Source organism: Lepisosteus platostomus, chromosome 1 (assembly GCF_059453375.1).
Source record: "Lepisosteus platostomus isolate fLepPlt1 chromosome 1, fLepPlt1.hap1, whole genome shotgun sequence".
NCBI lineage: Eukaryota > Metazoa > Chordata > Actinopteri > Semionotiformes > Lepisosteidae > Lepisosteus > Lepisosteus platostomus.
In genome coordinates this window covers 14823677-14837009 of record NC_142611.1, presented here as the reverse complement: position 1 = coordinate 14837009, position 13333 = coordinate 14823677, and the positions used below count along the sequence as shown (strand labels likewise).

Sequence of the window (13333 nt, the reverse complement as noted above, 5' to 3'; positions counted from 1 at the left end):
ATGTTACAACAAAACATCTTTTGGTTCAGCAATATGACATTTTAAATATGAGAGTAAAGATGGGATTACCTCTCCATTTTGGCAAATATTGGACATAATCTTGTAGCCTATGAGCATTTCTGTGTGGGTGTTTTAAGACATGAGCCAGGAAATGAAGGAAAAACTTTTAGTAACTTAGTAATTTGGTAAAAGAATAAACAAAACAAATGGTTTAGCAGATCAAATCAATGAATAACATACTTTTCCAATAGACTCATCAAGAAATAATATCTAGCCATGAGCAGGTCTTCTCCATTTTTAAGCATCAGTGAGCTCCCAGAAGAGCCTGAGACTAAACCTGGTCCCACCCACATGGCTTCTGGGTTTTTCCCATGTTGAAGTCTGTGGGAGTTATATTGCATGTAAAATAATGTATATAAAGTCTTGCATTTGATAATACATTACATAATAAATATCTTCTTAAAAGCTCTGTAGTTGAAAATGAAAAGACATTAACTTAACTCCTTACATGTTGCAAAATTACAGTAGCTATAGTCTTTTAATGCAGAAAAAGGATAATGTTGAAACAAACAAAAAAAACCGAAACTATGTCCAAATTCTAAAGCTCCACGATAAGAAGTAAGGTGTTAGGCTGCCAGAACTCCATTAGCAACTGTAGCAGAACTTCATTGCAGAGTAAGTCTCTCTCCCTGCTGTGCAGGAACAAGTTTTATAGTTCAACACTGTAAAGCAGAACTATTTTCACTGATCAACCTATAGCTATGGCACACTGATAAGGGCCCTACTAAGGGTGAAACAGTTGTCCAAGGTTGGTTTATCCTACTTTACATACAGAGAGGAGAATTAGCAACATCTTTAGATGCCTCCTGAGTGGCTCAACTGTAAAAGGTGTCTAAGTACAGGTTGACCTCTATGATCAAAATGTCATGGATTCAAGCTTGGGATTCTCCCAACAGCGGCTCACAAACTGGCTGAGTACAGCTGAGGGAAGGGTAGCCTTAGTCATTTTCTAAATGTTAAAGCAGTGCACTGTAGCTGCCCTGACACTTGCATGCCTATGTTGATGTTGGTGTGAGACGAGGCTCTGCTTCAATCTGCTCTTTAGATTACAGGTCTGGGTATAGTCTGTTTATGCTTCCTCATTCATCCAAGTGTGAAACTGCATAATGCATAATAATGCATAATACTTTATAATACACAACACACAAGATTCAACACCCAACACACAGTTGGCCCCACTAAAGCATGTTAATTACAGCAAAAATAACTGGCGATTCTAAATTACAAAAAAGTTTGATAGCTATTATTCACATTCACACCAAGACTGGGTTTCCCAGAAATGAATTAGCTTACCAGTATGCCTTTTAACTGTGCATTGAAACTGGAACACCCTCTTAAAACCCAGTAGACTCCCGAAAACTCAGGGAGAACATACAGTACAAACCCCATGTTCAGTATATAGTATCGCTGGTCCAGAATTGAACCCAGTGCACTAATGCTGCAAGGGCCACTTATGCCCCTGTTTCCTCTTCATATTTTGCCTAATTTATTTGTTGATACATTTGATATACACTTGGGATACTGCTTTTTAGCTTTGGGTTTAATCAAACTTGGTTTAGTCAAACACCAAATCTGTTAGAATTGTTTTGATCCATTCTCTACTGATTTTTATATGTCTTATCCATTTTAATTTTAAGCTTTGTGTCATTGCTTCAGTCACGTGGGTGCTGTATGCAAGAAGTGTACTTCAACAAAATAAAAGATCATTGGAAGTGGATGAATATTTTTGCAAAGTACTGTACAGTATGTAGCTGAATAATGATACCATACCTGGCCAGCATAGAGCTGAAATAAAGGGGGCAGTGAAAACTAAGTTTTTTACACATAAAAGCATGTCCTTGTAGTGACTACCATTACATTAAACTGAAGCATATCAGAGTTACGAAAGTAATCAGAGTTTGTGGCTTTTATTAAATCTAGAGATGCAGTATTTTTTTAAAATCTACAGGTATTCTGCGATGTGAAGGGATAAAATATTTCATTATTTCAATTTAATCTTACATTAATAATTGCTGTAATCCCAAAGCATGTAAACTAAAATATGTACAACTACAGCAACCCAAGACAAAATGCATAAAGCAAGCTATATTTTTTAATTGTATTATTACGGTTAACTGTACAAAGCCTTGAGTGTTGCACAGTATTAGGATCTCCAATATTATGCATCAGTGAGGTAGAATACAGATTGCAAAGGGCCAGGATATAGAAAATGTTCATTAAAACAGAATATTTAATTATGTTCTAAGCACTCACAGCTCATGCAAGCATGTAAATATATTTACCTCTCTGAAGATAAAAGGAAGAAAAATATGCATCTGGAAGTAACAGGCTGAGTGCGCTCATGTTTACAATGTGGTTTTATACAAGACGATTTTTAGTTAAATGTTGTGTGAAGAGTTGGCAGATAGGACTGAATGTACAACGTTATACAGGGATGCAGTGCTACAATCGTGTGATAAAATGCCCATAGGGGAAAAGTACAAAAAGGAGAAGAAGAAGACAAAGATGATGGATAAAAACACTTTTCTTTCACTCCACTTTAGCGCTTTACAGGTAATGGGGACTATACACCACTCCCAATAACATGTAGCACCCGCCTGGATGATGCACCAGTACTATTTCAGGTCCCTGTGCTTATTGTCTTCACATAAACTAAAGTGAAAATTTAAATAAAGCTGTCCTTCAGGGGACAACTTTGTTGTAAAAGTTGTCCTTTATTTTATTTGGCTAAATAAAGCTGAAATAAAGTAGTCCTTGAGGGGAACATAATCATTTAAAACATAAACTTGTTATTTCTTGGCTTGCCTAGAAGAGTCATCTGAGATTGAAAAAGAAGTTAGTAGTTTAACTGAAGAGTGGAGTATAGTATAGAAAGTTTCAGAATTTCAAAAAACTCATTCATGAATTTAAAATAAATGTTTAAAGCAATAGTTATGGCATATACGGTACATTGAGATATATAGCTTTGCCTGCACAAAGATTAAAACTGAAATGAAATGTGCTTTTGAATTGTCTCTGAGAAAGCGAATAGGTTATTATTCAAATGGTAGCCATTTTTTCTCTCCATTTTTTATTAAGGTGTCCTCTAATGACTAAGATTAATTCTGAGAGTGAGCCTTCTGGGTGATATATCTTTATTTAATTGACACCATTTTATTTAGTGTTCCATTCTCCCCTCATCTAATTGTTCCCTCAATGTGAAGATTAACCTTTCAGTGCTGTTGCTTCATGTTTGCATTATGGGCATTTAAATTGAGTTAACCTTTAAGAGACAGAGAACTTAATTTGTCCAGCAAAATGAAATTCCTTGCTAGTGCATTACAATTAAATGTTTAGATTCAGACTGAAGAGTGTTCTTCACAATTGGGAATTAAGAACATAAAAATATAAGAAATATAAAAAATGATGAGATGCTATCAAGATCATTTAGTTTGTTTGTTAGATAGTAGCTCTTTGATCCAAGGAACTCATCCACAAGCCAGGGTGCACGGAATTGATCTTCAAAAACAAAGCTGGGTAGCTTGTTCCAGACTCCTAGAACCATTTGCATTATAAATGACTCCTGTTATTAGATTTAAATGTGGCTTTCCCATGGTTCCTCTTGTGTCGTTTGCTTAATGTTTTACTGTTTTTTGAAACACTTGGAAGACTTTCATCAGGTTAAAGTGTTCAGTCCATTTGTAGGACATTCCTTTAAGCTCTGCACTGTGGCAGGTCCCTTTTGTCTGTACTGATTCCAGGACAGCAGTGTCATTTTGCAGTTATATTATCACATAGCCTAACTCAGACCTTACTGGTACAATTTTAACATGGCATTTGTAATTTAAATTCTCAACTTTTAACTGTATACCCTAAACTGTTGTTTTCCTTTTTATCGCTTTTACCCGTGATAGAGGAGCTAAGAGGGCAACAATAATGCAATATAATTTTTGTCTTTTTACTTTTTCTTCAGGCTTGCTGTTTCCATTTTTATATAGTGCCTTGTAAAAGTATTCAGACCCTGCATAGTTTTCACTTTTTTTTGCTTTAAATATTGCAGTCCTGATACTTTGAAGTAGCAATTAATATTTGTTATATATGTAACCTACTCCACACATTCGAAGGTGATAGAGATGTACCCAAAATGATAAATACCACCCAAGGTGTTTTCACCCTTTACAGCTTACAGTTCTGAATGCTTGTGCAATTAGCACATTTCATCTGTTATTTCTCGTTAGCCTTTTCTGCCATTTACTGTACTTATCCCTAGATGTCTTCAGTTTGAGTCTTCAGGTTTTTAATTCCTTTTCATGTGTGCTTTTAAAATGTTGCTGCTTTTATTGAATTTGAAGGTTGAATAAATTTGAACTGAAAATGCAGATGATCACAGAGGGTGCGTACCATATACTGTATGTATGAATCTGTAATTATGGTTGTAATTATCTGTAAAAATGTGATTGGAAATGGCAGCAATGTGATTAGCATTACAGCCTCGCAGCACTGGGGCCCTGGGTTCAATTGCAGACTTGGGGTGCTATCTCTGTGCTTATTGGCTTTGAACACCAGCAGTGCAACATTTCATCAGTGTTATTGATGGTGCTAAAATTAAACAACTGACTGAAGATAGAAAACCTTGGTTCTATTTTGCACCCGAGTTGTCATGGAGTTGTTGGAAAGATTGCAATATATATTACTTTATAACATTGATATGTTAAGGTCCTACTGTAGATCTGGTGCTGAGAATGCAATGCCTTATTTATTGCATACTAGAACTCAGGAACTAAATATCCTTCAGTGTGTCCAGTATTCTGAGGCTTATGTTCTAGTTAAAATAACTGTGCATGAAAACATTACTCCTGTCCATTGTACATTGTACAACAAGGAGATACAGTACTAGGATGGGTTTGGAGTTGACTGATTGCAGAAAGCTTCCCAGATTGAAAGGAGGGAAAATATATCCAGAAGGATGAAAAATATATTAGATATTGATTTTTGTTATTGGCAGATGACTGCATGGAAAGGCAGCAGCTCGCTCTTACATGCACCCGCAGACGCATTATAAGTGATGTTGTTATAGACATCATTGCTTTAATATAATTATTTTATACAGTATGTATTATAATGTGTAAATTATAACAGCAATACAGTACCATAAAGATGTTTTACAAAGATGCACAAAGGATAGCTTATTTAGCGTTATTCCTGTGATAGAGGATTATCATAGTCAAGAAAGAAACACAAAAATATTGAAAACATGAACAAGGAAGATAAATATAATTTCAGAGTGATAATCCTCATTGTCGGTTTATGTGTACAGGCAGTTTGTCAAGATAAAGGGTTAATTTTAAAATCAACATTACCAGAATATTATCATAATTAACTCATGTACAGAAAAGTAATTAGTGCAGATGTCTAATTAGCATTATGTAAAATGTTCATTTTTCTTCAGGGCAATAATTTTGTCCTTTAGATTTCTAATTTGCATAGATAATAAAGGGTGTGTTAAATAATATGCTTATTATGTAGATACATTTAGAGTTCTTGAGCTGTTTACAAAAAATAAATGGTAATAACTACAATTTACAATTGATAGGTTGCATTTGTTAAAGGAAAATACATTTGTAGATGTTATATGCAGTTTTGTAGTTCATATTCGGTAACTTTTAATTCAGTAGAAAGGAAAGATGTTCGGGTCTATGCCAGAATTGTAGGTCACGCCTACACTTGCCATTAATTTAAGTATTTCCCTACCCTAACCTTAGCCTCTTTTATGAAATGATGAATGGATCCTCACTTAATTTTTTTTTAAATTGAAGATCTTTCTTAAATTACTCACTAGCAAATTAGCTATATGTCCTCCTCTCCTTTGTAATCTTTCTTGTGTTCTTACTCTCCAATGAGGGCTTTTACCAGCTGTTAATGTCTTTCTGGATGCAGAGAAGACTTTTGAGTGGCTTGGCTGGCTACTCATATTTATTTGGATTACAGTTTGGTTCTAGTTTTATCCATTATATCTTATAACTGGATCCATCTACCTGAATCAGAGTATGTACAGTATATATCTGTTCCCTTCTTGCTCCAGCAGGGGGTGCAATAGAGATGTTACCTTTTGTTTATCCTCATTTTTAGTGTCCCTGGAACCTCATTTTATTAAGATGGTGGCTTAAAAAGACACCATCCTAACAGTAAAAGAATAGCAGCCCCTAAGACGTAGAGTATTTGCAGGTGGTATATTGCTTTCTGTATTGGAACCAAATTTCCCTTAAAATGCCCCAGATACTGTGAAAGTTCATGACAACCTACATATTAGATCGCAGTTATTTATTTTTTAAGACAGAATTAAAAGTTCTAAAAAGAAACTTTAAAAAAATTAAATTAGAACATGGCTTGATAAAAAAGTAAAACAGCTATTCCTTAATTGTTACTGTGAATATCAAGTCATTTACAAATTTGTGTAAGTAGGATGTTCACCAACAACTTAAACGAATGAAAAAGTAATGTACAAATCTACATAAAATCTGTACTGCATATGAGCTAACAATTCATTATGTGTAAGTACACTTAAAACCAAGAACAAGAGGCATGTTTTTTGTCAAAGTACTGTGGGAATATGGAACAAGCTAAACAGCCACATTGAAGAAGCTGATACTCTGGTTTCATTCAGGAAATGGCTTGATGACATCCTTAGATCAATTAACTAATTCTGCCTTCTCTCATTTATAACTACTCTTATATTCTTTATAATTAAATAATTATAATGGGATCTGTCTTCACAGTTTCAGACATGTGCTGACACTATAACCAACAAGTGATTTTCCGATTCCTTTCCAATGAGCGGTTAATTTACTTAATTATGCAGCTCCAGAGTTTTGTATAACAAACATTGCAATAGGGTTTATGGTAGCTGAATATTTAATGTATGACTGTTTACCTGAATGTTTAGCATCTGGATGGAAAAATTATGAATATTGTTAGTAGTGATCCATGACTTTGTGCTTATCTGGAAATATAGTGACAGTGAAAACAGCAATTCGTTAAGTTGCACAACTAGGAATGTGACATCTGGAAAATGTGACATCTATTTGTTTTTGACAAATATAAAGAATACCAGTGTTTCCTAAATTCAACCTTGTCCAACATGTTGTGCTCAACACCTCCTTTCCCCAGCCTTTCTTTCTTTTATTTTCCTATTGTTACACAGTTACAGTATATCCAGTTCTTTATATCTGCCACCAAAACAATATGTAAATGTATTATACCTTGTGTGTCTAAGTTTGTGAGTAAAAGAACAAAAAGCTATTTATATTGTTGAGGATAAAGTATATAACACATACAAAAGTAATACTTGGTTTTACATTTCCATTTTGACTTGGCAGAAATGTTTTAAAGTACCTACAGTACATATCTGGCAATGTAAAAATAAAATAAAAAGAAATTTTGATTTTTCTTTTAGTAAAATTACAGGATTTTGTTTTGTAATTCTGCGTGTTTTGAGTTTTAGGACAGCTTGGTGTGGAATGAGCCATTTTTCTGTAGAGTGGAAAAGATTTGCCATGAATCTGTATATGAATTTTATGTTGCATCTATGTTTTAAACCGTTTTATTTATTTATTTATTTATTTATTTGAAAGGTTCTAAGAGACAGAAATCTGAAGATGATGCCCCACAGAACATTTTTCAACAATTAGACAGCAACAAGGATGGATGGTAAATATATTTGTTTGTTACTTAAAAATCATTCATTTTTGGAGGTATTACAGTAAATATCTACTTTCAAAGGAAACTCTATGCAGAGTCTTGAAGTTGAGTTCCACCCTTTATTTAAATGAAAACACTCTATTGTAAAACTTGTTTTTTAAAAGCTATGTTTAAGTAAAAAGTATATTAAGGCTCAGTATGAACCTTATTACATTACCAATTAATTACAAAAAGCAGGCAGCAAACATTGCAGTGGAATGAAATGCCTTGATGTTTTGACAATATCCCACAACAAGTAGCCTATCCCTTATTGCATTATCACATTAATGGCATGCCTGCTGCCCTTTGTGATGTTCAAGTGTGCAGTTGTGGTTTTACTGTGTGGGACACAGTGTATGGCAGTCACAACAGATGGTGTCTGGTATTGGTCAGTATCAGGCATGGATTGTTTTCATGCTTCTTTCTTCTTTTGTCATGGTTGTACTTAGTGGATTCCTGTTCTTTGCCCTTCCATCATGGTGCTCTTAGTTTGTTGTGTTTTCTAGTTCTATAGAAGAAAGATTTTCTAGACCTGAAACTTAAACATTTGAGTTCTAGGAGCTCCAACTTGACCATACTTTGTTTTTTCATGAGAGTATCATCTACATACGGTACCTTTTGCTTCTACAATGTTTTTTTGCTTTCACAACATGAATGGTTCCCAAAGTGCTGGATTAGAAACCTTTGTTCTTATGGGTTTTTGGAAATGTAGTCTTATCCATTACCTACTGTATATTCTTACTGTTGGGTTCCTTTGGAGGACTTCTATAGACAGAGTCTCTGAGCTCTGTCATTATGACTCTTCATCTGTGTTAAACTATTGCCTTTCTGAAGCTTACTGCCAGCACTGTGTTATGTGGTCATGCAGTGTCTGCTGAGCTGTTAATGTACTGTACCAATGAAAGTGTAGAACATCTCTTTCTTGTTCTGATTTTTTGCACTATTAATTAACTTGGCTCATATGAGGTTATTCATTCATTTTCGAACTGCTCCTTCCAGTTCATGGTCGCAGGGGAGCTTGAATCACAGCAAGTAACAGGTAGGCAAGGCAGGGTAAATACAGTGCATCCTGAACAGGACGCCAGCCCATCTTAGGGCAAACACACAGATGCACAGACATACACACACTTATACATAGGTCCAATTTTTTCAAAAGCCAATTAACCTACCAGTATGTTTTTGGACTGTAGGAGTGAACCAGAGTACTTGGTGAAAACCCAGGTAAACATGGGGGAGAACATACAAATTCTACACAGATAGAACCTAAGGTCTGGAATTGATCTTAAGGCCATGGTGTTGCAAGGCAAAAATGCAAACTACTGCACCGCTGTGCGACCCCATATGAGATAAAAACTCCTTATATTGTTGATTTGTAAAGAGCTGGTGTCTGACAGATCTGCCTAACCTGGTAACGAGGCATCTATGAACAAAAACATTCTAATATGAGATATTACCATACTTATCCTATCTTGGTTAAAAACCTTCTGGCTTTCCATTTCCTCTTTTGACTAAACCTAATCTAACTGACTGATCCTGTTTGGCCAGGTATGTATCACATACAAGTAATATAAATGCTACTAACACAGCAGCAGTCAATTTGTAACCTCATTCAGTCTTTTTACCTTAAGAGTACTGTTTCACTATGAGACAGTCTCATCTGTTACTGGCCTAGACAGCCTTTTTCAAGTGTTAAACCCTTTTGAGTGTTATTTATATGCTTGCATACAGCAGGACTAGATTCCTTTCATAACATTGTGCAAATGTAGAAGCTTATTTCGCCTTCTGTCTCTGCCTCTGGAGTGTCTCTATGCTGTCCTCTAGTAACCTAAACCCCTTTCATCACTACAGATGCAGCTGCTCCTGCTCCTTTACATTGTAATTAATAGGTTAATGAAGTTGAGTGTAATAACACTAATACTATTATAAAGAAGAGTAATCATGGCAATGACATTGAGAATTTTCTATATATTTGAGCATTGTCTTGTAAAACTAACAAACTTAAAAAAATGGTTTCACTGAGGGTCAGTGTAGTGCAGTGGAAATGATAACTTTTTAATATTCAGCTGACTTGAAAATCACCCTTTTGGTGTATGAGTGTGCAGGAATGTGAATGCATACTCTGCTTCTGCGTATATGAGAAGCTAAGAAGTGCCTGGCATACATAATGAATCAAATATTTAGTGTATGTATTTTTTGCATATAAGATTTTTTTCATGTAGAACCTACCAATTAAAGAAAATGTTATTGGAAATTATCCTCAAAATGATCACTTTGTTCCTCTTTTTTTGGTGGCTGTGCTTTATAGGAAATGCACATCTAATGGATTACAAGCTGTCTCATTATAACATATAAAGTATTAAATGAATAAAACAAAAATAAGAATTTAACATTCATGACAGCACTTGAGGGGGTTCCTTGCTTTGTAAGGAGGAATGACTTTTACTCTTTTCATGGTATTGATTTTGCCCCAGGCAAGAGATTAAACTCATGTGAGGCAACCTTTATTCTGAAATTGTTTTTGAGATTGCATTGTGTAACAGGTGGATAGATAAATGATTATATTCATTTACCTCAGTGGGTGCTTTTTATTCAAAGCTACTTACAGCAGGAGAAAAATACAAATCTTTAAGATGTATTATTATTAGTGGTTGTTTAAATTTGAAACAACCAAAACGGCTTCTTTGTTCTTTTTAAAGTTCTGCTTTTAAAGGACATAATGAAATTAAATTAATTAATTCAGTTAACATAAAGAGTAGGAGATTAATCATATCCATGTTTTGCTGTTTTACATTTCACCTTGTGTAGCTGGTCTTAGAAAGCCTGGAAATGAATTACTACAGTACATTTGCAATGGGTGGGGTTTACTTGTTTGAGCTAATCTAAGGTTTTGAACACAGTTAAATTCACTTTAGGAAACCACATACATCAGCTGTAGTTACTAAGTTGCTAATGTACTTTCAGCTCAGCTTCAAAACGTATTTCTTTAAATAGTACAACATGACGATTCAGAATCAGAGATTCAGAAATTTGCTGGGAATAGGCAAATTTTCACCAGGCTGGTACTGTATGCAAATTTGGTAGAGTCTTTATTCATATTGCTGCTGTAATTGTTCACAAAGGTGCTTCCACCAAAAAAGTAGTGCATGAGTCTGAATACAAATCCAGTCACCTTATTTCAGCTTTTTGACACCTGAAGAAGGCTTCACAGCCGAAACGTTGTTTCTTTTCTTCTCTTTTCAGAATGGAATAAACCTTTACTTGTTCAGCTTTTTCCTCTTTAAGTTTTGCTGATTTTTACTTTAATACTGTATATTTTACTTTTAAAAGTCCAATTTTAGCATTTACTGTAGGTTTTGAATTAAATCTTAAATTAAAAAAACTGTGTATACAGGGGGCCCTAGAGTACTTAATGTTTCTCCACTTTATGTCTCTCCCCTATTACAGTATGTCTTTGACATTTTGTGATGGTGGAGGTAAAAATATCCAGACTTTACATCCAAAAGACATAAACTCCACCACAAAAATGTAGCCTAGAGCGTAAAAAATGGCAAATTTCTATTTGAAACAATCAAAAATTGTTTGTATTATATTCATATAATTAAAGATATATATATAGTTTCTGTATTATTTGATAACTGTATGCTTGAGATGTTTGTGTATTTTTTATGGATTTTTTATTCCATGACTTTACATCCTTTGAACACACAAAAAGTTCAGAGAAACGTGGACAGTGCAGTCAACATTGCTCTATAAGTTAAATTATAAGTAATATGTACAGTATGAGATGTCCTTATTTATCATACGTACAGTATTTAATGTATCTTTATGTGTACAGTAGTAGTAGTATACTGTACATACGAGTTTAAATCAAAAGTATTTTTTTTGTGTTGCTTTCATTTTCGTGTGTACGGTATATCTTGTATATGCTTCTAAATCAGTTCAAAGAAGGTTTAATTATATTTAACTTCTCAGCTTAATGGGTCCTTGTGGTAATCATTCTGTGTACACATGGAACAGTGAATGTGCACGACATTAACAGTAAGGTGGACTTATATTGTCATCTTCTGGTCCCTTATTGTTGATAAACATTCATTCTTATGGAGAAATATGTCGCATTTAATGTCCTCTGCGGAATATTTACTGTACTTCCACCTGGTACCCATCAACAGCTATTTCAATTATTTCTTTTGGGAAATAATTGCCTGATTAATGTAAATTAGCTTAAATCCCCCCCCCCCCCCCGCCCTTAACAGTCCCTAACGAGGATGCTAAATAGGGACTCCTAGTACATCATTTTGTAATTTCATAAAACAGGGCACCAAAGGAAGAGCCTGTATATTTTTGCAAGGTAGGGTGTACAGTATGTGTTCACCTGCCACAATTCACAGTTTTTTTGAGGGTGCAATAAAATAATAAAATTCAATTGCACTTTGTGTAATTGTGAAATCTTTTTCTTCATTGTGAACCATTTCATTGGTTTGGACACTTCTGATTAGGGATTTATGACAATTTATCCGTGTAGCTTCTCTTTAAATCTTTCACATTCGGCAACCTGTGCTTTGGAAAAGCTTTTTTCAGCTCATACAAGAGATATTCTTTTGGATTGAAACCTTGAGATTATGATAATCAGTTAAAGACTTTCATTTTATATGAGGGTTATGGTGAGTGTATTGTTGTATGTTAGTGTTAATTGGCCTTTTATTCATAATTCATAACTATTCATATTAACACATTATTATTAACAATTATATACTGTATTCTCAGTATTATAGATAATTTATACTACAATGTCATTTGGGAAGAAGAACACTCATATATGCATCTAAAATCCAGAGAATCATCAGAAATGTTCTTAATTAAAAACAAAATAAGCAAAAAAGAGGCAACATTGCACTTAGTTAAACTTTTGTAAGGTACTGTATTTGTTCAAGTTTAGTAGAGAGAAACATAAAGACTACCTTGGTACGTTCCTTTTGAATAATAGTGTGCATTTGGGTTTTAAAATGCATTAATGATGCACTACTATAAATGCTGTACCAGCAGTTTGCCTCAATATGTCCATATGTTTTATAGCACATTAAGTTTGCAATTGTTCTCCTGGAATTTGTCAAGTTAGCCTGAAAACTATTGATTCATTTTAGGAGGTAAAGGCTCACTGGAGTTCCAATGGTGGATTTTTTGCAAGCTTTGGAGAAATTTAAATAACCGTTTAAAGCTGCATTGTGAAATTTAAAATGAGATTTTCAAAGATTAAACTGTCATAAAATGAATAGATTTAATAATGCTTAGGGAACAACATACTATATATATAGTTTGCGAGAAAACCTCAAAAGGGCATTTTACCATAAAAGTCAAAAGTGTATGTGAAATTGCATAAATACATTTAAACCAAAGGTTTTTGGCTTGGTCCTTCTGACCCAAGAGTCTGGTGTTTTGTTCCTTATTGTCTCAATTACTTAGTTGAATCCTTAATCAATCTAATCTTTTGCTGAATTAGTTTTTAGTTCAAAATGTTAGATTTTTTTCTTTCTTTTAGGTTTTTACATTTTAAACTATC

At 34.2% G+C, this 13333-nt stretch overlaps 1 protein-coding gene across 2 annotated transcripts in view; it reads left to right on the top strand.

The window, feature by feature from the left end:
- LOC148677756 (glucosidase 2 subunit beta-like) overlaps window positions 1–13333 on the top strand; it is a 219366-nt gene that overhangs the window by 19210 nt on the left and 186823 nt on the right. For both annotated transcript variants that reach the window (XM_088625442.1, XM_088625431.1), the window contains exon 7: window positions 7671–7746. In XM_088625442.1, coding sequence (XP_088481568.1) covers window positions 7671–7746 — 76 coding nt within the window. The remainder of the gene's footprint in view (window positions 1–7670; window positions 7747–13333) is intronic.